The 21,876-nt window shown below is 50.8% G+C and overlaps 3 protein-coding genes across 6 annotated transcripts in view; 1 reads left to right on the forward strand and 2 right to left on the reverse strand.

Annotated features, from left to right (window-relative positions):
- Positions 1-1,247: 1,247 nt before the first annotated feature.
- Positions 1,248-3,436, reverse strand: SOCS3 (suppressor of cytokine signaling 3). The gene is made up of 2 exons (XM_031598603.2): positions 3,302-3,436; positions 1,248-3,073 (listed from the first exon to the last, which is right to left on the reverse strand). The coding sequence occupies exon 2, from the start codon at positions 3,004-3,006 to the stop codon at positions 2,377-2,379; it is 630 nt and encodes a 209-aa protein (XP_031454463.2). The 5' UTR covers positions 3,007-3,073; positions 3,302-3,436; the 3' UTR covers positions 1,248-2,376.
- Positions 3,437-4,667: 1,231 nt separating this feature from the next.
- PGS1 (phosphatidylglycerophosphate synthase 1) lies at positions 4,668-21,872 on the forward strand. Of its 2 annotated transcripts, none has more exons than XM_031598965.2 (10): positions 4,668-4,834; positions 8,694-8,883; positions 9,768-9,845; positions 10,905-11,004; positions 11,653-11,842; positions 12,173-12,351; positions 12,794-13,327; positions 16,584-16,732; positions 19,282-19,424; positions 20,290-21,872. In XM_031598965.2, exons 1-9 carry the CDS (start codon positions 4,701-4,703, stop codon positions 19,399-19,401), a joined length of 1,674 nt encoding a protein of 557 aa, XP_031454825.2. In that variant the 5' UTR covers positions 4,668-4,700; the 3' UTR covers positions 19,402-19,424; positions 20,290-21,872. The 2 variants fall into 2 exon arrangements, with proteins under 2 accessions (XP_031454825.2, XP_031454824.2); XM_031598964.2 differs by having other exon boundaries at positions 4,698-4,834; positions 8,539-8,883.
- Positions 20,088-21,876, reverse strand: part of DNAH17 (dynein axonemal heavy chain 17) — a 28,155-nt gene continuing 26,366 nt past the window's right edge. For all 3 annotated transcript variants that reach the window (XM_031598959.2, XM_090121897.1, XM_031598958.2), the window contains 2 exons: positions 21,249-21,474; positions 20,088-20,471 (listed from right to left, as the gene is read on the reverse strand). In XM_031598959.2, the coding sequence (XP_031454819.2) occupies positions 20,224-20,471; positions 21,249-21,474 (474 nt within the window). In that variant the 3' untranslated portion in view covers positions 20,088-20,223. The remainder of the gene's footprint in view (positions 20,472-21,248; positions 21,475-21,876) is intronic.

The raw sequence follows: 21,876 nt of genomic DNA on the forward strand, positions 1-21,876 counted from the left end.
GTTGGGTGCGTTCCAAGAACCCCGCGGCGCTCACAGGGCTTCCCGGACTCCCGGTTCAGCTGTGGGTTGCAGTGCTGTGCACGGCGCGGGGCCCTTGCTGGGAAGTGCAGAGCTGGGGCTGTTCTCATAGGGATGTGGTTTCACTGCCCTGCCCCGGCAGGATGCTGGGAGCCTGGGGGTGCTCAGCCCTCTGGGGACCGTGGCTCCTATCTCCACCGTGCCCATTCCCAGACCATGCAAGGCAGCTGCCCTCCACCCCTGAGAGCAGGGATGCCCGGTTCTGTCAGCACATCGAGTGAAAAATCTTCCAGGTCCAGCCGCATGCGATGCTCCTGGTCCCTCTCCAGAGGGGCTGCGGGCTGTGGCAGTGATGCTGTCCCACGCCTCTCCTCCACGGTCCTGGTGCTGCCAGGGGCTGAGGAGTGGCAGGGGAGCCCTGAGTGGGGATGTGCCTCAGCAGGGCCTGGCGGGCGGCCACCCGCGTGCATGGACATTCCTTGCATAGCTCTGGCGGGCGCCTGGGCAGGCTGCGAGGCGCTTCCTGGCAGCCCATGAGCTGTGGCCCTGCAGAGCAGCACCAAAATAGTCACTGGGACTGTGCCGTGCCCGTGGCCAAAGGGAGGCACACTCACCACCCCTCTGCTCCAGGGCAATTCCTAAGGGAAACCTCTTCTCGGTGGCTGGGGGTTCCCCAGGCAGGAGCACAGAACGCGATGCCCAGCATGGAAATGCCCAACACCGTGCACGTGGCCCTGGGGGTGCTGTGGAGAGGCTGCAGGGCACACGGGGTGCTTGGGGTGATTTCTACCTCTGGGCCTCTCACTGCATTGCTCTCGGAGCTCTGTGCCTACTGCATGCCTCCGCCCCTCCCAAAGCTCAGCGCAGGACGAGATGCCCACGGAGCACAGCGCTGCTCCGGGGGAGGACGCTTTCATTCAGGACACTCCATGCCATGGCAATAAGCCCAGATCCTCTGTGCCCTGGGGACAGGACCGTGTCCTGTATTCCAAGGGATCCTTCACAGCCGAACTGCGTGTGTCCTCAGCCGGTCCTGTCCCCCAGCGCAGCGATGTGGTGGGCTCAGACATACCTGAACGATGGAGCAGCGCTTACGCACGCGGGCGGTGAGTCACTGTAGCAGGAATCACCCAGCGCCGCGGCTCCAGGAAGCCGGCACTTACGTGGTGTAAACACAATCCCGGCATCGCACGAGGGCAGCGGCCGGGGGGGGGGGGGGGAGGGAGGTGTGGAGGGACGTGCGTCACATGGGGGGGCCACGGCCTCGAAGGGCGAATGGGAGGAAACAGACCAGATTGGGGAGGGAGGGGGGTTCATTAAAAAATAGTGCTCTTTATTATAAATTATGGAAACATTTCCTTTCTGAATATAAATATAAATATGTGCAAAGTTTCATCTGAGTTTTGTTTTGGTTGAATTTCAAGCATGGTTTTGCTCAGCCCTCAAGGCTGGAGGTGAAGATGGAATCTTTATAAAAGACAGTGATTCACATAGGCCTGTAAACATCCCTTTGGTTCAAAATTAAAAAAAAAAAAAAGAAACAGAAAAAATACAAAAAAGCCAAAAAAAACCACCAAACCACCCAACTGCTTCTCCAGGCGGACGCAGATGAGCACTCACAAGGGGTGCACTCAGGGCATCCTCCTGCTGTGATCCCACAGGCACCAGTGCCCTGCGGAGCAGTGTGCCATGCTCAGGAGTGACAGAACAGTGCTGATACCACGGCCCTTCGGCCTCCATGCAGGTGTGAGCACACAGGATTCCATCATGGCATCATGACCAGCTGTTCCCCTCTGGCTTCACGGTGTGCTACCAGGACCGTTACTTTCCAGCATCACTGAATGATGTGCAGTAACCCAGACTGGGAGAAATATTAAGGCTTAGTCTCCTGGAAAATGGCAACGAGGGCAAAAAGGCAGCAACCTCCAAGTCTGGGGCCTGGTGTGAAAGGAGCTTCCACAAGGAGGCAGCAAGAGGTAAAGTACAGTATGGGCAAAAACCACTTTCCCCTTAAAACTGAGGAACAGTGTCAGGCACCAGCTGGACTCCGGTGCGCGTCCTTCTCTTGGGCACAACTCCAGCACGACTCCAGCACAGTCCTAGCGGGTGCATCCCGGGCTGCCCTGGGCCAGGCTGCACTACAGCACCCACAGTCCGACCGGAGCGGCCCCATTGCCCCGGAGCATCCCCCAGAACAAGGGGTGCAAGGCTCAGCCCCGGGTCCTCAGCAGCTCGTCCCTGGCACTCCTCTCCTTGCATGGGGAGAGGCTGCTCGTGCCCTGCGTGTCCCTGCTGCCACGGGCGTTGTGCCCGTCCCCTGCTCTTGTGCTTGTAGCGTGATCTCCCTCTGCCAGCCCCTTAGAGGGGGGCATCGTACTGGTCCAGAAACTCCTTGATAGGAGCTGGCAGCTGAGTCATCTTCTCATAGGAGTCCAGGTGCCCGTTGACAGTCTTGCGGCAGAGGTGCTGCAGCGTGGAGACGCTGGAGGAGAGCGGGCGGATGAGCACCAGAGGGATCTTCTCTCCACCCGAGTAAATGTAGTAGGTGCGCTTGGGGTGCAGAGCCCCTCCGGGCTGCTCGGGCCCGGCGCAGGGGGTGGGAGGCATGTAGTGGTGCACCAGCTTCAGCACACAGTCGAAGCGGGGCACGGGTTGGCTGCTGCGCGGGTCGCTCTGCAGAGAGAAGCTGCCGCCCTCGCACTGGATGCGCAGGTTCTTGGTGCCCGACTCCGTCTTGACGCTGAGAGTGAAGAAGTGCCGCTGGTCCGAGCTGTCCCTGATGAGGAAGGTGCCGGCGGGCTCGGCGCTCAGCAGCACGTTTGCCTCGCCGCCCGTCACCGTGCTCCAGTAGAAGCCGCTCTCCTGCAGCTTGCGCACGGTGTTCACCACCAGCTGGTACTCGCTCTTGGAGCTGAACGTCTTGAGGCGCAGGCTGGTGTCCAGGGGGCGGCTCATCCCGGCGGCGGGGAACTTGCTGTGGGTGACCATGGCGCACGGAGCCAGCTTTGCGCGCTCGGGGTGCTGCTGCCGGGAGCAGCGGCCGCTACACCATCACCTGCGGCACAGACGGCGGTGAGACTCGGCAGCCCCGAACCGACCCCCCCGGGGCACTCCCGGCTCGGCCTTCCCGCCTCCATCCCGGGATACCCCCCCACCTCCACTCCCCAGGACACGTTACCGACATCCCTCCAGGGAGCACCCTAAGTCCCGGCTTCTCCCCTCCGCGGGGAGACCCTCCCCGCCTCCCCGTCCCGTCCCGTCCCGTGCCGTGCCGTGCCGGTACCTGGGGCGCAGTGCCGGTCTCAGTGGCGGCCGGGGCGCGGGGCTCGTTGCGCGGCGGCGGACGGCGGCGAAGCTGCCGGGGCCGCCCGGGGAGGCCTCTTATAGCGGGCGGAGAGCCCGCCCTCGGGTTCTTCCTGGAACTGCGCGGCTTCTTGTAATGCTCCCCGGCGCCCTCCCCGCGCCCCGCCCGGCTCGGCTCGGCTCGGCTCAGCGCCAGGCACCGCCGGCCCATTCCGGGCAGCGCGGCCGCCCCCTCCCGCTCCCATTCATGCTCTTTTCCTTCTAAGAAGAGGTGAGTCCCCGGCCAGCCCGAGGACCGCGGCCCCCTGCCCGCTCTCCCCCCACCCCCGCCCCGAGGCGCACGGCAGCGGATCGGGGGTCCCGAACCCTCAGGGCCGCTCCGCGGGACCCCCGGACAGAGACGCTGCGGGATCCCCGGGTCCCACCCCGGCAGCCTTCGCGGGGAGCAGCGAGACGCCCAGCCCGGCCGCCCCCATCCCGCTGCCCGCAGTGCCCCGGGGGTGCGGGGGTCCGGCAGCCGCATCCCCGCGGGCAGCGGATCGGATGTCTGCGAGCGGCCGAGTTTATTTCAAGCACAACATTCCAGGCTGCTGCTGGCCTCGGGTGCACTTCCCAGCAGAGCTGCAGGGGAGAACAAACGCCCTCGGTTTACTCGTTTGGGAACTACCGGGGGTGAACCCCTCCCGGCGGAAGGCTCCGAGGGGCAGCCCCGCTCCCGGGGGGTTCGGTGCCCCCTTCCCGGGACGGGACGCCCCCCCCACGCTGGGGACGGGCAGCGCCCGAGAGCTGAGGGGACAAACTCGAGATCCCCCCCCGGCTGGGCTCGGGGACAACGCCGCGTTTTCCTTTAGATGCCGTCCACGTCAACCCGACAACAATCCGGGCTCTGTCCGTAGATTTGATTTTAAATGGTTCACTTCGCCCCGGAGGAGCCGCTGCCCGTGCCGCCCGTGCCAGCCGGGAATAAACACGCGGAGCGCTTCTGGGAAGCCCGGCTGCGGTGGAGCCGCTGCTCCGAATCGCGAACGCTCCCTGGAGCGCTGCCTGCGGCGGGCGGGGCGCGGGGGGGGGCGGGGCCGCCCGGCTCCATCTCCCCGCCCCTTCTCCCCCTCCAGGGCCGCGGAGCCGCTCCCGCGCAGCCCCGTGAAGGGGGCAGAACTGGCGGTGCGCTCCGGCCGTGCCGCGAATCCCCGCGCGAGGGCGGGGCGGTCGCGGGGCCGTCGGAACTCCGGGCCGCCCGCTGGGTTCCGCGGCCCGGCCCGCGCGGCACGACCCCGCTCGCAGCGCGGCGCTCCCGGGAGCCCCCCGGCGACCCGGAAGCGGAAGTGCTTGGCGGCGCGTCGCCATGGCAGCGGGCGGAAGCGGAAGGCGCGGCGCTGATGGCGGCTGCGGGGGGCGCGGCGCTGTGGCGGCGGTTGGCGGCCTGGCTGCCGAGGGGTCCTCCGGGTCTGGCCGCTCTGCTCGGCCGCCTCTCCGACCGCCTGTCCCGGGGCCGCGACCGCCGCGCCCGCAGGTAAGGAGCCTTCCCCTTCCTCGCTCCGCCCGGTCGGTGCTGCGGCCGAGCCCGGCACGAGCGCTGTGTGGGGGCGGGGAGCGGCTTTCCCCCGCAGGGCGCCCGGCGGTTCCGCCTTCCTGCCTTCCCTCGGCTCGGAGGGCCGCGCCGCGCGCAGCTGAGGCCGTGGCCGTGCTCCCTGAGGCACGCGGGGCTCTTTTTGCTCCATCTCCTTCGTTTTAGGTGCGCCCTGGAGCGGGGGGGGTCCCCGCCCCCGTTTGCACAAGCAGCCCCCGCAGCACGGCCTGGGCCTGGGCGCTGCACGGCACCCGGCTCGGAGCTGGAGGAACGCACAGTGGTGCACAGACTGTGTGTCTGCATGCCCCCAGAGTGTGCTCAGCATGGCCCCATCACTGCCGTGCAGCAGGCGGTGTTGGGAACGGAGTGCTGTGAGCGTTGTTCAGACTCTCCCCTTCTTCCCTACCCATGCAGCAGGAAGGAGAAACCTCCTGGGCAGCATCAGGGCTGGGGAGCAGGTGGTGGGTGTGTAGGGATCTGATGGCCCTTTGTGTGCTGGGTGCCTGTGCTGTGTTGTGGGGAGTGACTGTGGCCCTTTGTGTGGGCCCTCACACTGCCATGTTCCTCTGGGCAGTGCTGTGCTTCTCTTGCCATGGTCCCGGCAGTACCTTTGGTTGTGTTCTGCTGCTTCTGTGGGGCTGCGCAATTAGGAGTACAGCTCATGTTAAAACTAAACCATTAAAACAGCAGAGGTGATTACAGTTCCTTGGAACCACATGCTGGGCTCAGAGGTGATGAAACAAAATGCTTTGATGCATCTTAAATTACGAAAGGGCTGTTTCTCTAGTCTTTGGGCATCACTTCTTGCTGCTTTTTGTAAGAGAGCACTGGTAGGGCCTTGTATTGTGCTGCAGTGAGTTGCAGCATCTCTCACAGCATGCGTGGGGCCTGCTCTTGAACAGCACATCTTTATGTCTCTTCTTGTGGACAGCAGCTATGCTGTGGTTGTGCTTGCAGTCGTCTCAGAGCTTTGTCCCCTGTGCTCTGCTGCTTGTCCTTGGTATAAGCTAAGGGCATCTCTGCAGACTCCTCTTTTGGTTTCATCAGCATTTCTTGATGCAGATGCATTACTAGACTGAGCCTTGGAAAGCCACAGCTGAATTCAAAGAGGAGCAATTTGTGGATCCCCGCGTGGTGACGTATGTGTGGGTGAAAGCACAGTGCCTTACCCCGCAGTTTCACTTCACCTCTCGTTTCTGCAGATGAGGTTTTACATTGAATAAGTCTTTCAGCTTTATCATGAGTCTGTGTACCAAAACCACAATTTTTAAAAATAGAACACATACAGAAAATCCCTCATTTATATTTAGGGCCAACTTCTTATGCCGAAAAGATTTGAGGCGAGTTCCTTTTAGATCTGTTTTCTCTTTCCGGTTAACTTGATGATGTGGAATACATGGGAAGGGTTCCCCCCCCCTGTCACCAGTTTCTATTTCTCTGAAAACTCCTTTGTTGAAGTGTGGAATTTTGGTGATTTCTTCATAATGTTACGTGGTTTCTAATTGTTGCGTGTTGCACTTGAAAGGATTGTACTGCACTGACGTGGTTGCTTGAACTTTTCTTCTGTCTCTGTGGGCAGAAGGTGCTGGTTTGATAGTGGTTGCTGTGCTGTCACTGCTGTTGGCCAGAGCAAAATCCTGATTTATGTATATGTAAAAGTCTTAGGCTTGCAGCACAAATACGTGCTGAAATTTCTGCAGTGAATTAAAAGATCAAACAGTGTAGGTGTGTTCTAAGCTACAGAGGCAGTGAAAAAACCCAGAGTGTGTGGTTAATGGCTGTCAGTACTGTGTGGAAGGAATCTGGGTTCCCTCCTTCAGCAGCAGTGGGGGCTCCTGTGGAGCTGGGCTGGCTGTGAGGGTGTGGGTTAACCTGCAGTGCCCGTTCCTTGCCAGAAAATGGAATTGTGCTTTGGGAAAGTGGATTCCTGGCCTCTGTGTGGTGGCTTCTGGAGGTATCGTTGGCCAGGTTTGACCCACGGAGTAATAAGGAAAATGGTTATCTCCTTTATTGATTAGTTCTTACTGTATAATGCCAGAAAAACAACATAAAATTGCTACCGAGCGACAGTGTGGCAGCCTGTGTTTGTCTCTTGGGACACGAGTTGAGCAAGGTCCTGAGCAAGTTCTGTGAAGATGAACTTGAGAGTGCTTAAAAACCAGTATTTCTTGTATTTCTTTTCTGCTTTGAAAGGAGCACCTCCCCCCCCCCCCCCAATCTACAGTGGAACATTTCAGTTGTTCCTAGCAGCCATAAGTCAGTATCACTTATGGATGTCAAGTCTGAGCATAGTCCCTATGATCTGCTGAAAGTCACCATCCCAGAAATTCTTGCACAAACTGACTCAGACTTCTGTTACAATGAGTAGTCAGTGACAAACTAGTGGATTTTCCAGGAAATGCAACTGAAAGCTGCCTGGCTTCTGCGTAAGGGAGTTCGGAAACCTTGTGAAGATCCAGTGTTTTATCATGAAGCAAAGGAGTGAAATCATCTTCCTGGAATCTGTGGTCATTTGGGCTTTGGATTATGGTAAAACCTAAAAGTTCCTTGTAACAAATTCTGGTAAAGGTCGTAATCAAGTTTCTTGTTGGTTTGTGGTGATGGCAGAAGGCAGCGGGGTGGGATGCAGGCTGGTGGCTGCCCCCTAACCCTGTGGGACTCGGTGTTCCTTTCGGATGGGGCGGCCACCCCCACTCTGTCCTGGTTGGCATTGGAATGCTGAGAGCGGGTTTTGCAGACCCAAGTGTTCTCTGCACAGTTTGGGGATGGAGTTTGGTCACTCTTTGATTCCTGGATCTCATGAGAGTCACTGCTGCTAATTGTGTTGAAATGTGGTTTTGTCATGTGGACAAACTCCCACCAGGAGTTATTGTATGACTGGATGGTTTTGCATGCATGTTAAGCCTGCAGGGAAGAAAAAATGCCATTTACTTCTTGTCATCCCCTTAAGCATGGCTCTCAGCAGTAAGTTGGTTTCTTTTCCAAATGACTTCAAAGTACTGAAATTTGTTATTTCTTCTTAAAGAATGAGCTTCCTGCTGTTTCCCCTGTAGTTACTTTGAAGTTTGTGAGAGGAGCTTTGACCTTCTTTTAGTGCTTGTACAGAATACAAATGGAAGGAAACCATGAGTTCCTCGGTTGTGATCCTTAGCTCATATTGTGTACCCCTCAAAACACACGTTGTCCTTGGGTGTGTTGTTCTGCTGCTGGGACTTCATTGCTTTCAGGCACTTCGTATGTTTTAGATCTCTTTGTTTGCTCGTTTTGTTTGTTTCATTAAGGAACTTACAAAGTATTGTGACTTTTACAGTGTCTTTACTTGAAATAGAAACGTGTAATCTTTAGCCTGGCTGAGAGCTAAGCTAGAAATGGCAGTGAGCATACATCGTGGCAGAGCTGTAGCTTGTGTAGTTGGGATGGAGTTCAGAAGTGATTGATGACAAGGGGGAGCTGCAGCACAGCAGCACTGCTGTACGCCTGGTTTTTGTGGGTGCTGGTAGGGTTCACATCTCAGCCTCTTTAGCTTCTAACCTGTTTCCTCTCCTCCTTCACTGTTCTGGTGAAGGAGTTGTTTCCCACTGCCAGCTGGGACAGGAGCTGATGATGTTAACACCTGCCACCTTTTGCATATGTTTTTCTATTTCTAGGTTTGGTTTCTGTGAAATATGGAAAGGGAGAAGCCTTCTTGCCTTTGTGGATCCTTACAATGTATTGGCCCTGGTTGCAACTCCTTCTTTGCTTGGAGGCTGTCTGTAGGAAGCAAAGGCTCTGCCACACAGAATTCCTCCATCTCTCTTCACAGATCATCATGGCTTCTCCTAGCCCCACTGCTCACCCCACCGATTCCTGTGATCACAGCCATGCCTTGCTCCCTTTGCCCAGAAGGAGCACACAGGTTCCAGTGGATCAGGAATCTGGTTCCAGAGTTTGGGATCTCCAGCTCTCATGTCAAGGTGCTTTCTTCTCCAGCTGAATTCTATGAACTCTTGAAGGTAAGTTGTGGGTTCCAAGTGTGAATATTCTTTGGGAACAAGCAGGGGGGCTGAGGTGAGGATTTGTTTAGCACGTTTGCAGGAGTCTTTTGACAACATGTGTTTGAAGTGTGTTCAAGTACTTCTGAAACATGATCTTGGCTGCAGCAAACTGCTGGAGAGCAGGCCCTGTGTGGGCTGTGCAGGTAGTGTGAGCCAGCAGCTCCCATCCCTTGGCTTCAATTGTGAGCAGAGAAGGGAAGGAGAGCTCTGTTGTCCAAGGTCTCCTCTCACCCCCAGGTGGAATGAGAGAGGAGGGCAAATGCTTGGCACAAAGCCTTCATGTGGATGGTGTGGAAGGCTGTGATATGGCTCATGGCCAGCTAATGTGTTACTGCTTAAGCAGCTGTCAATCTTGAGGAAGGCATTAACTTGTTTAGAAGCAAAACTGTGGCACCACTCAGTGACTTCTGGAGGTTGTTTGGTCTGATCCCCTGCATAGACTGGGAGTAACTTTGAGTTTAGATGCAGCCAGGTTCTGACTAGTTCACAGGGTGGGATTTAAAGCAGAATGAAAGCTGGGGTTGCTAGCGTGATACTGATACAGCCCAGAGCTTGCAGCTAGTGCAGTGTAACTGCCCCTGTGTTGACGAGTTTTAGCAGGGAACAAGTTCCAGAGAACATTGATTTTTTTATTTTTTTTTTCTCCTTGATTTTTGGGTGCAGCAGTGGTGCTGATGTTGCTCTAGAAAGACCTGTGTGTTTTACATCCTTGCTGTCAGTGTGCTGTTATTTCGTTGTGCTTTTTCTCAGGTGAAACTAGAACGTTTCTGTGGTTTGAACAATTAGATCCAGTGATCACAGTGACTGTGAGTGAATCTGAATTTATTTTCTGCTACTCTCAGGTGCAGATAAAAACAGCCAAGCAGCGAGTGGTGATGGCTTCACTATATCTGGGAACTGGACTCCTTGAACAGGAGCTGGTGAGTATGGAAGACAATTGAGAATTGGGGGTGAATGCAGAAAGAAAACACTTCCCTTTGCAAAAAGCATCTTGTTCCTGCAGGTGCGAGAGCTGTATGTGAGGTGAGGAACAGTTCATGACCTTGTAATTTCCTTGAAACTTTCATATAGATTTACTTGTGTACATTTTCTTCCTCTCACTGAGAGCTTTCTCATGGTTCTTCACCGCATGTATGTATTTATACTTGGGATAGAGGAGGGAGGTGTATACAGTTCTGTTTTAAGCCTTCAACAGAGCCTTGGAACTAGTGAACATATGAATGAATGAATGAGCGTGGGTGTTTCTGACTGTCAGAGGTTACTGGCATAGTGCTCCAAGGGCTTTTGCAGAACTGGGGAATCATGCTTGATTTTTCTTGTCTATATATAGTCCCGTGTTTTGTCCTGTGAATGCAGTATGCAGATTCAGTACTAGCTCTCTGCATTTAAGACAGAGGTCAGTTTTACTTTGTGTTGTTTACCTTTTCTGTTTCCTGTCCTTCCAGAAACAAAAGCATTCTCTAAGTCCTTTAGGGAGAAGTCTGACCTTGGCCAAATTATTATGTTAGAATCAAATTTCACTGCAGGGTAAAGGTGGACAGAGTCCTGCACAGCAGTTTTTGCCTGGTTTTGTCTGGGCTTGTACATGAGACTGGAATTTGCATGTGACAGACAGACTTGTAGCCAGGAAATAAAACTGCCTCTGTGTAATTTGTGCATTCCTGCCAAGGCTTTTTGTTGGTAGTGAAAGTCCGTGATTTGGGAATGATGCTGAAACTTTGTCTGCTAAAATTAATTGCTGTTCAGAGGCTGGAAGAATGTATGCCTGTAAAATTGATGCCCTTTCATATGCTGCTTCAGACTGATAGAGTAGGATGCCTGTCTGACAGATGTGGTGTCTAAACTAGCGGTGTTTTGCATGACTAGGAAATATTCAGAGTATGGAAACTTTCACGACCACTGACCTCCTGGTTTCTGAACACTTTCTTTATAAAGCTTGACTTGCTTTCCGTAATGAGTAGTACAATCTCTCTCTGCAGGTGAATTGCTTAGAAGAAACACTGGAGAAATCATTGCAAGCAAATGAATCACCAAACCTCAGAGTTTCCATTCTTCTTGACTACACCAGGGGATCTCGGGGTAGATATTATGATACCTTACTTTCTTCAAAAGCTTATTTTAGTCAGACGTGCTGTCATTTTTGAGAGAGACTGTCTTGGCTGATAGGACCTACAGGCTTAAATCACAAAATTTCAAAACCTGTCCTGTCGTATACCAGTAATTCTGTATTCCCAGAAAATTTTCAAGCTGAGCAACTCCTCTTCAGAAAGTAGTTTTTAGGAGCCAGAAGATCATGGGGTCAGATTCTGTGCTCTGTGCAACTTCTGCTTTCTTGCTTGCCTAGTTCACTTGTCAGTATGTTTGTCCTCATCCATTGTGCTCTTTTATATTTTCCTTTTAAGGAAAAGTCGGGGAGTGTTGGAAGTAGCAGCAACTTAACCTTCTGCAGTGACTTTTTGTAGCCTGTGTTAGTGTTAAGTGTGAAATGGTGCCCGTTCCAAGCCCATTCACATACAGATGTACAATTCTAGATATTGATATCACTGTTGACGTAAGTGCAAATTAAAGTGATTAAAAAGAAAAAATCCTTGTAGCTCCCTCATGTGCTGGCACTGTACTCTGTGAGCAGCCTCTATGAGCAGCCTCTAGCTGAGGAGCTGTTGTGCCATGTCATCACATGTTCCTCACATGTGGTGAAGCAGTGTGTGAAAGCTCTGTGTCTCCCAGGCAGGAAGAATTCTCGAACAATGCTGATTCCACTGCTGCAAAGATTCCCTGAACAAGTGCGTGTCTCCCTTTTCCACACCCCAAACCTGCGTGGACTTCTCAAACTCCTGATTCCAGAGCGCTTTAATGAGACTATTGGCCTGCAGCACATCAAGGTTTATCTCTTTGATGATAATGTCATCCTGAGCGGGTGAGTCCTTTCCTCGTCAGGCCTTTCTATGGTTGATTTGGCTGAGCTTTTGATGCCATTAGAGTTGTCTGAATTCCATTATTTGCACCTGGTCTTTCTATAACGATCATAATAATGCTTTTCTAATATGGAAAAGCAACTGTTGATCTTTCACATGATCTTCTCATATGGAAGAGTCTTTCTCAAAAGAGAAAAACACATCCTCAAGATCTAGAAGGAGATTGCCCATTTGTACTTTAGTCTCATTATGTGTGGGGTGAGATTTGTAACCTAGGCTGGGGTGTTCAAGTTCGTATGCTTATACTCTGTTCTGGAACTTTTCTCTTCTAGTGCAAACCTGAGTGATTTGTACTTCACCAATCGTCAGGACCGCTATGTTCTCCTGCAGGACTCTCCTGAGATTGCAGACTTCTTCACGGAGTTAGTGGATGCAATTGGAGATGTGTCTCTGCAGCTACAGCAAGATGATACAGTCCAGATGATGGAGGGGATGATACACCCTTACCAAGGTAGGGGGGTGTCTCCTTTTCTGGTTGGATGATATGATCCAGAGGAAAGGAGTGATTTGTAACTTGGTATTAATGTCTGTAATTTTAGATGCGTGTACCTATACTGAAAGTTTTGTGAATACAGTGCAATTTTTGTGATTAGTATTTTGTAGTTGAGTCTGTTCTGGGAATCAGATGAGGGCCGAATAAGGAAGAATACTGAGAACAATGGGTTTTTCAAGCAGCTGCTAGTCAAGTTCCTACCCCTCTTAGAGTTGAATTTTTTTTTCCTCTGTCATGTGGCTTTGCTGCTTTTGAAATGTGTTCTTCAGCCTTGGAGGAGAGAGTTGTGTGATCTTTGTATTAACTCCTTGTTCTGCTATTGGTGTCTGGCTACTCAGTAGGTGATGCATAGCTCTGTACCTTTAGATCTCAGCCGTAATCTCTCCTGGTTTTCCTACAGGAGATAAGGTGAGGTATTGTGAGATAGCAAATCGAAGAGTGATGGAAGTGATCGACTCTGCCAGGACACGACAAGAACTCCTTCATGCAAAGACTTTCCACAGCAGCCAGCAAGGCAGCTCCATGTTACCCCAGCATGACTCTGAAGCATCTGGGGGTCTGAAACCAGAACCTGACACGTGGATCTATCCCTTAATACAAATGAAACCTTTTGGGATTCAAATAGATGAGATGGTCACAGAGACACTGCTGACAGAGGCTGAACGAGATGCCAGGATATACCTCACCACGGGCTACTTCAACCTGACACAAGCTTACATGGACCTTATTCTGGGCACTAGGGCAGAATATCGGATTCTTCTGGCCTCACCAGAGGTGAATGGTTTTTTTGGTGCCAAAGGGGTGGCAGGTGCCATCCCTTCTGCCTATGTTTACATAGAACACCAGTTTTACAATGAGGTCTGCTGCCTTCACCAGCAGGAGAGGATCCAGCTGCAGGAGTACTCCAGGGCTGGATGGACTTTCCATGCCAAAGGTAAGATGTCTGTTTCTCAGGAGGACTTGTTCAGAAAGCACGTGTGCTTTGCATGTATTTTTGATTGTGCAACTGGTGAGGGGATGGTTGGGTGCTGAGTCTAGATTTCAACCTCCAAAAGTACTCAGCCAAGGTTTGAACATCCTGCTTGCCTAAGTCTGGAAGATTTGAATCACCCAGGAGACAACCATGCAAAGTCATATCTTGCCTCTGGATTTCCAATTTAAATGTAGTCCTAGGGATTATACAAGAATCATCCTGATGTTGACAGTAAGATACTGCCTCAGTGTGAATGAAAGAAGGCATCTAGATGGTTGTTTATACATACATATATGACTGTGGTAGTAATTGTGATTCCTGTATCCCTTTGAGCAAAGAGAAACGATGGCTGTCTCATGGGCCCAGTGCTGTGGGCATGTTGTGGTCCTGGACTCTGGGTCTTCCTGGAAGCAGGCCTTTGTGGGGTGACCCACACTTCGGAGAATTTGTACCACCTCCCCTTTATGGCACACAGTGAAGTGCAGGGTACTGATTAGGTGCACCCTTGTGCGTTCTGGGAGCTGGAGGGGAAGTTGTTGAGAAATGGATGTTGCTTAACAAATGTAAATGATACAAAAAAAATAATAAATGAAGTACTGTCATCATAGCTTTCTGCAGAAGGCCCCAGGTTCTTTCTTAACAGAACATTCAGGTCAGTCACAAGCCCACCTTGACCAAAGTGTGAATATTTTTCTCATTGTCTCTCTCAGTTTTCCCTCCAGAAAATCCAGATGCTGATTCTACTCCTATATTATACACAGCAGAATGAAGTCATGCAAATAGTTGAGGACATTTGGCTGCTTACAGCGGGCGGTGTACAGTGTGCAGCTCGCTGTGAGTAGCACTCAGCCACACTGAGGCAGTTCTGCTGTGCATGGCAGCACCTTCTGCTGCTCTGCTCTGGGAGCAGCACGCTGCTGTCACTGTGTCACTTCCTGCAGTGTCTCACCGGTCCCCCAGGGCAACGCGGTTCCTGTAAGCAGCGCCCCATCTGGCACTCGGTAACACGACAGTTTCCCCAGGCTGTGCAGAGGAGCATTGTCACTGTTTGCAGCACGTGTCTGGTGAGAAGGGTGGAAGGATGCGCCCTGAGCCAGCACAGGCCTGTTCCAGGGCCCTGACCAGTAGTTCATCTCTGTTTGTTTGTTTGAGATAAGCTGTTAACGACTGTGGGAATGCCTCTATCTAACCGGCTTCCTGCAGGCCTGTTGGGAAGAAGGTTCAGAGGTGGCAGGGAGAGAAAGCTGCTGAGTAGGCCTTCTCTTGTCTAAAAAAAATACACACGTTACTGAGTTGCCTATATATAGAAGCTGCGAGCCTTCCTGACGCGTGCTGTGCCCTGGTGGCAGTGACATCAGCCTCTGCAGCTGCAAAGCCCTGCCTTGGTGCCTTGTGGTGCCTGCCTGGCTGGAAACATTGTGTGTGCTGCCTTCCAGGAAGCACCTGCTTGAGGGCTCTGTGCTTTGTAGGTTGTTCCTCTTGCCGGGCATTGCTGGCTCCCAGTGGGGTTTCCCTTGTTAGCCCACACTGAGCATGGCAGCTCTCCCAGTATCCCAGAAGACACCCGCCCGTTGCTCTCTGTGCTGCAGCAGGAGGCTGTGGGCTGCCTGGTGCTCTGGGAGCAGTGCGAGGGGCTCATCAGAGCTGTCTGCTCTTCAGGAGTCTTGCAGTGTGAGAGAGAGCAGGGCAGAAGAGGAAAAAGGAGAAAACCTTGGGGCAAGTGAAAGGTAACTGCTTGGCAGTGCCTGTTACCACTGCGTTCTCATGCTAAGAGGAGCCTGCCTGCAGCAGTGTGGACCAGCAGGTTTCTGGGTGGAGTGCTGTGAGTGACACAGGGCTATCTTTTGGGATTAGGGTCCCTTCCATGTTAGTGTCAGGTGACAGAATGCCAGGCAGGTGGCTGTTTGCTCCGAGATAAGCCTGTATTGCTGCTATTGAGTAGTGGCCGGGAAACTGCTCTTCCTCTTTCTGGAAAGGTGAGTCACTGTTTGAGCAGATCCTGCCAGGTGGCCATAAAGCTAGAGACACAGTAAAGGGCTGCTGCGTGGCTGCTTAGAAAGAGCAAGACAGTAGCTGCTGCCTGGCATGGCTCTGTCTGCAGAGATCCTCCCAGCTTGGGCATCAGCAGGCTGTGCAGCTGCCATGATTGCTGGCGCAGCCTGCAGGAGGTACACTGCTGCTTGAGTACCTCCTGGGCTTCTTATCTTCCTCTGCACCACTGTGGGACAGTCCATGGGGCAGCCACAGCACGGGCAGTGCCAGCTCAGGGCCTGGAGGTGCAGCTGAAAGCAGCAGTGAAGCTGCTGATCGTGTGCTGTGGGGGCGGGGAGGAGGTTACAGGAACCAGCGGTGAATCGGCAGCTTCTTACTCAAGGCATTCTTGGAACTGCTCTGGGGTTGAGTTAGGAAACCTGCTTCTATTTTAAGGCCTAGGTGGTTTTTATGGTACGGTTTCTTTGTTGTAGTCTCCTTGTGACTGACAGCCATCCCTCAGGAGCTGCTGGGGCTGTGCCCCCTGGGGAGGGCAGAGCTGCGTGGTGGGCGGCCTTGTGAGCCTTCATCCTGGCAGAACTGAATTCATCTTCTGGTGAAGATCACTCCTCAGGAAGCGAGTGGGCGTAGTAATTAACACTTCTCTCACCAGTGCTTATTTCATGTGAATTCACCTGTCAGAGCAGGAAGATGCCTCTTCATGTCGCTGTCTTGTGAGGTCCCAGGAAGGCAGTTGCTCACTGTGCTGTGCTCCTGCTTCTAGAACAGACTGCTCCAGTGCTCATGTACCTGTGTGGCACTCCATCCCTTGAGGAAAGTTTTCTTCTTTGTGCTGCAGAGTACTGACACGTTGTTTGCCTTATGTCAGTGCATCTGAGATGTTGTGTTGCAAAATGACCTCTAACTTAATGATGATTACTCATTCTGAATTTTTGGGGCCCTCTGTGCAGTATATTTACATTCTTAAGGGCATGTCCCAGCAGCCCCTATGAAAAACATGCAAGTTTGGACAGCGCAGGCTATGCAAGTGTACCCCAAGGATCACACAACCATCCAACTTCAGGGAAGTATGATTTTGAGGGCTTGCTTTGTGTCGTGATCACTTATAGTTGCTGGAAATCTAACACGTTTAATTCATTTCTTCCAAGTGAAGCAATTGTTTGAGGCCACCCCAGTCATTTCCTTTGTCTGCCACACTTCCTTTCTTCTCCTGTTTTTCCTGCAGGCCTCTGGCTGTACCTGGCAGGGAGCAGTCTTCCCTGCCTAACCCTGATTGGGTCTCCTAATTTTGGATATCGATCCGTTCATCGTGACTTGGAAGCTCAGGTTGCAATAGTGACAGAAAATAAAGCTTTGCAGCAGCAGCTCCACCAGGTAAGCAGCTGTTTCTGGGGAGATAACGTGGATGCTGTGCTTCTTGGTCACATAGGGAATGCTGATGACGCAGTTGCAATAAAAACCTACAGCCACGATAATTCAAAACCTTCTTGAGCATAGGAAGTCTCAAGGAGCTGTCAGTTAAGTGACTATTGATGAGATGCCTGCTACAAGTGCCTGTTTCTGGGAAATGGAGGCCATAATGGGAAAGAACATGTGTCCCCAGTGAACTCGAGTATCGGAGTGCTCAGGCACTGGATGCTGAGAGACACAGAGGGGATCTGCTGGCTCTGTCTGCTGCTCATGCGGCGTGTTCTCAGGCCTTATCCCCCAATATTTGGGCATTGCCAAGGTAGCAGCATGCTGAGCTGATGAGGTCAGGCCCCAGGGACCTCCTGTCTCACACTTCTGTAGGACTTTGCTTCTCAGGCGTTTGGGAAATCCTTTGCAGGACTGTGAGTGCCAAGCAGTTAGCCCTTGGGTGGCTGCCCGTGGACTGTGGAGGTGAATGAGGGCAGCAGATCTTAGTGTAATTTCTACAGTAAGAGCATTTCTGAGTTGGTTGGATTGCATTGCCCACGAAATTACACGCAACAGCTCTTAAGTGTTGACACAAGCATTTTTCAATGGCTTAATGTTCAGTGTCCTGGCTTTTTCTTTTCTCATTAGACAGCTTGAACTGTTCAGCACTCTTGCTGCTTCTCCTGTCAGTCTTGACTCGGAATCTTCTGTGGGAGCTGACATTGTCCCCTGTAGTTTCTCTTGTAATGCTCTGATGCAAGGAGTATTGGTTTGGTGCATCTATGTGCAACTTAAGGATCTGAAAAATGCCTTGTATTAAGTTGAGGCTTGGCATAAGAAGGCACAGATCAATGGGAATTGCCCTATTGCATCAGGGCTCTTCCACAGAATGAGTCAGAGTATATCTAATCAAAAACAATTCTATTACTGGAAGAGTTACTTGAATATTTCAATTCATATCTTGCCTCTACTTGCTTCTAATGGAAGGAGAGAATCAATGAAAACATGACAGAGGAATTTTCTCAAACAGTGCTGCAGTGATCTAATTTAAAGGGCTCTAAATGATTCCCATTTGCTGGAAGCTGATTCTGAGATTGGCTGACTGTTTACTGTTCTGTGATCTTTGTTCAGAGGACTTAATTTTATGCCGAGGTGACACAGCCTCTAATGGAGTGCTCTCTCTGTCTGTGCAAATTACAACTCCATTCAGCATTCCAGTTGAAATGTCATTTTCAGTTATATGAGCAAACAGGATGCCCAGTGTCTGTTTTTCAAGGAATCAGATGTGTTCTGGGCTTTTCTATCTGACATTTCTTTCTTTGACCCTTTAAAGTTTCAGCCTTCTTAGTAATTAGCTTTGAATAATAACTGAGCTTTTAATATTGCAGCTGACGGGCAACAGCCACCTCTTAATTGTAATATGTAATATTACAGTTGTACATATGTAATACGTACAGTGCCATGAAGCCCCTTTGGTTGTACAGCATTCAGTTCCAAAATATCACCAGCATTTTTAAAGTAGGGGGTTGCAAAGAAGAGGGGGCTGGGTGTCTCACTGAATGAGCTGAGCATTATCCGAATTTCAGTTCAGATAACTGCTCTCACTTCAGTGATCAGCTTACCTCACTGTATCAGATGACCGTGACACAGAGGCTTCTTAGCAGGACTGATGATAGCATTTTGGGTTTCTAAAATTAGGCTGATTTGGCGCGCACACTTCTTCTGTCTGTTCCTGCTTCGTGTTTCTGTGCTCCTTTCCAATGCCTGGTTCCTGCTTTCTGCATTGTACTCTGTGTTCTTTCTGTTGTTTGTGACAACTAAACTGGTCAAAAGATCAAGTGCAGACTTACAGGAGATAATCTGCTCCTTGTTTGCCTGCAAATCTAGAAACCTAACTGGTTTTGGTAAGAAAACCACTTCTACACTGGATCAGAAATCTGCTTACACGTGTGACGTGGGCACGTATTATCATCGTGATGGTTCATTTCCTCCTTCAGCAGTGTTGTGTACACAATAAAGAAGCCTAAGTGTTTCTGGTAATACAGTTGAAATCATGACTACATATTCATTTGAAAACACAGTGCTTGAGCTGTGTCTAGAAAGGAGTGCGTAAGCCAGTCTCTTGAGATTATGATAAGGTTTCCTTTTCTGGCAATTACAGCAAGGGATTTAGGATTTTTCTGAAACTGCAGCTGTAAGAGGGCTAAGCTTCAAGGCACACAAAGACAAAACCTTCTGCCTTTGCTGTTTGTAGAGTTAAATTACTAATTCTTGAGGATCACTTTGTTAGTGCAGTGGTAGTTACCCAGAGGTGGAGTGCTGTGGCAGGGGATTGGCAGGACAGATCCTGTGCTATCTCCTTGGGGGGTTCATTGCTCTATGAGCTGTGCTGCGTGGAATGAGACTCTTATGCTCAGGCTTGTGAGAATCCTGGCAGGATCATGGGCCAGTTTTCTGCCTTGTCTTACAGGCTGTTATATCTAATTTAACACTTATATTTACTGGGATGATTTTTCTCTATACAGGAGCAGGAGCAGCTTTACCTCTGCTCAGGTGTGGTGTCATCATCAACATTTGAGCAGCCAAGTCGACATGTGAAGCTGTGGGTGAAACTGGTAACGCCTCTGATCAAGAATTTCTTTTGAAAGAAGCAGAGTTGCAGCTTTGGGTGAGTTTTCTGCTGTTCTTTTGGAAAATTTAAACAAACTTATTATTTTATAACGAAGAGACAGGCATTAGCTTCTGTGTGATGGCCAGAGCAGTTCTCATCTACCTACCTGGCAACACTGCTGATGGAAATTATTTTCTGTGAAAGAGCAGAGCAAATTCTGTAATCCAGAAATAAAAGGACTCCATTGTCAGAGGTTGAGTGGTTCAGAGCTGACTTTCATCTGAAAGCCGGAAGGTGGAGGGTGTGAAGGTTTGTCTCTGTGGGAGAAAGATGAGTGTTCTACAGTATGTGGGACTGCATGGGTCCCATTTGTCCTGGGCAGAGGTGCTGGGATTTGTGGGTTGTGCAGGTTGACCTGTGGGCAAACTGTGCCAAATCTGCCTTTTTTTTTTCCTGTCTGATTTAAACAAATATTTCCATGCAGGAATATGTACTGTGTATGGCTTGATAAACTTCTGCTTGCAATTAGCACTGAGTGATCAAACATCTGTGAAAAGGAGGAGAGGTCTGAGAAGGAAAGGAGTCTGGATGGTTGCATGCTGTTCTTTTGGGCTCGCTTCAGCAGCCTGGCTTGAACCAGTGCTTTATCAGAAACCACCCACTGAAAGCCAGTATCCATCATGAGAAACTCTGGGTTGCAAGAGTACTCTCCACACAACAGCAGTTCCTGCACTGTCTTTATTAATACTTTGCAAAAATAGTTGTGGTGCAACCAAACTTAGGCTAAGTTACATAAGGGGTTTTTGGCAAGTAAAAGTGTATGCTGCTTTATGCTGCTTTCCATAGTCATGGGAGTTTAGATCTGCAGAAGCAGAGCGACAGCAGCAAGGATCCACTTGGCAGCTTTTTCTTTTGTCTTTAGGTTAAAGGTCCAGACATAGGTGGGACCTCGCATCCGTGTCTTATAGACAGGACATTCGTAGACGTTCTTGGTGTCCATGCGGTCCACGGGGATGGCTCTGATGAAGATGACTGGCATCATGGGGGTCAGCTCCTTCAACCGAGCATCTGCGATAGCCCCAGAAGGAATATCCCATCGAGCACCTGCACGATTACAGAACTGTCATGGTACCAGCAGCCCAATGGCATTTTCTCTTCAAAATGGTTGTTTTTTAACTACTAATGGGTGGGCAGGGGTTGTTCCAGCAGCACGGTTGGAGAGGGTAAAGTCTGAAGGTTGGGTGGCCATGGTTTAGTAGTCGTTGGGGCTGACATGTTGGCATCTCACTGTGACTCATGAATGCATTCTGCCTTGCTGTGTGTGGGATGTCTAAATCAATTGTGCCCCCACTCGTCCCTTCAGCACAGGTTTGGAGGGAAGTTGCCTAGGGGAAGGTAGAACTTGGCTGTGGTGGGAGCTACAATAGCTGTCTGACTTGCTCTGTGCCCTTGTTTAAGCTGACTCTCTTGGTGCTCTGCTGATACTACCATCTCATTCCCTCTCGTTCTTTTTAGCAGTAATTATTTATGTTCTGAGTTTCCTGATTTGTCTTATCCACACGTTAGACAGTAGTGTAATATATTTATTTGTTAGAACCATGCAGCTTAAAGCAGCTGAGTCTTCAGATTCTCGTTAGGCAGTCTGACTTTAGTTTCTGGTTTGTGAAACTCTGCACGTAAACTGGGCTGCTGCTGCCCCCAGCTGGTGTGTGTCTGACACTGGCGTAGGGTAAAGGCTCCAGTGCTTGGAGCTCTGTAAAAGCTGCTCCCAAATTTAATAAGTTAGTGAGCATTAACACCTGCTGTGTTTGCAAGAGTTATTAGTTCTGACCTAGGATTTCTCTGTGCCTGAAACATCTCCTACAGGATGTAATCTTTTACCTTCCATGAATAATCCATGTACATAGGAGCCTTCTCTGGGTGGAGCTGTCATATCCTCCTTGTTTTTCTTGGTCACTTCCACTGAAAGGCACATCTTGTCCAGTGGCCATTCATTTTTTCTAGCCATGGACTGCATGATAGCAGTGAGGAAAGACTGGGGATTGAAGAACCCTGCCAGCCACACCGTCACAGGCAGCACAAAGTCCGTTGTCCAGACTTCTAGTTCCTGGAAAACAAAACAGCAAAGTACTGTAGAGCAAAGCATGGCCTTTGGACAGTGGAGCACTGCTTTGACGTCACAGAGCTGAGTTTCAGGTGCTGGACAGGCTGGGGTGGTGTGGTCAGAGATGAATAAATATCAGATTGCACTGCAACTATTAAACTCCAACTGTTAATTTGGATTGTAGTAACTACTGCTGTTGTTTCTCTTTTAAATACATGGTTTTATTAATATATATATTTTTTTCTGAGATGTATAAAGTTATGTTAGTCATGTTCTTTCAAAACAGTGTCATATACTAATGGTGATCTCATCTCAGCCTTGGGCTCTCATTGGGATAACAGGTCAGGTACTTTAAACTGCTTAAGATAACACTGAAAAATAAAACAGTTAACTACCAGTGAGTCC

The sequence above is a fragment of the Phasianus colchicus genome, chromosome 20 (assembly GCF_987193195.1).
Source record: "Phasianus colchicus chromosome 20, bPhaCol1.hap1.1, whole genome shotgun sequence".
NCBI classification, from domain to species: Eukaryota; Metazoa; Chordata; class Aves; order Galliformes; family Phasianidae; genus Phasianus; species Phasianus colchicus.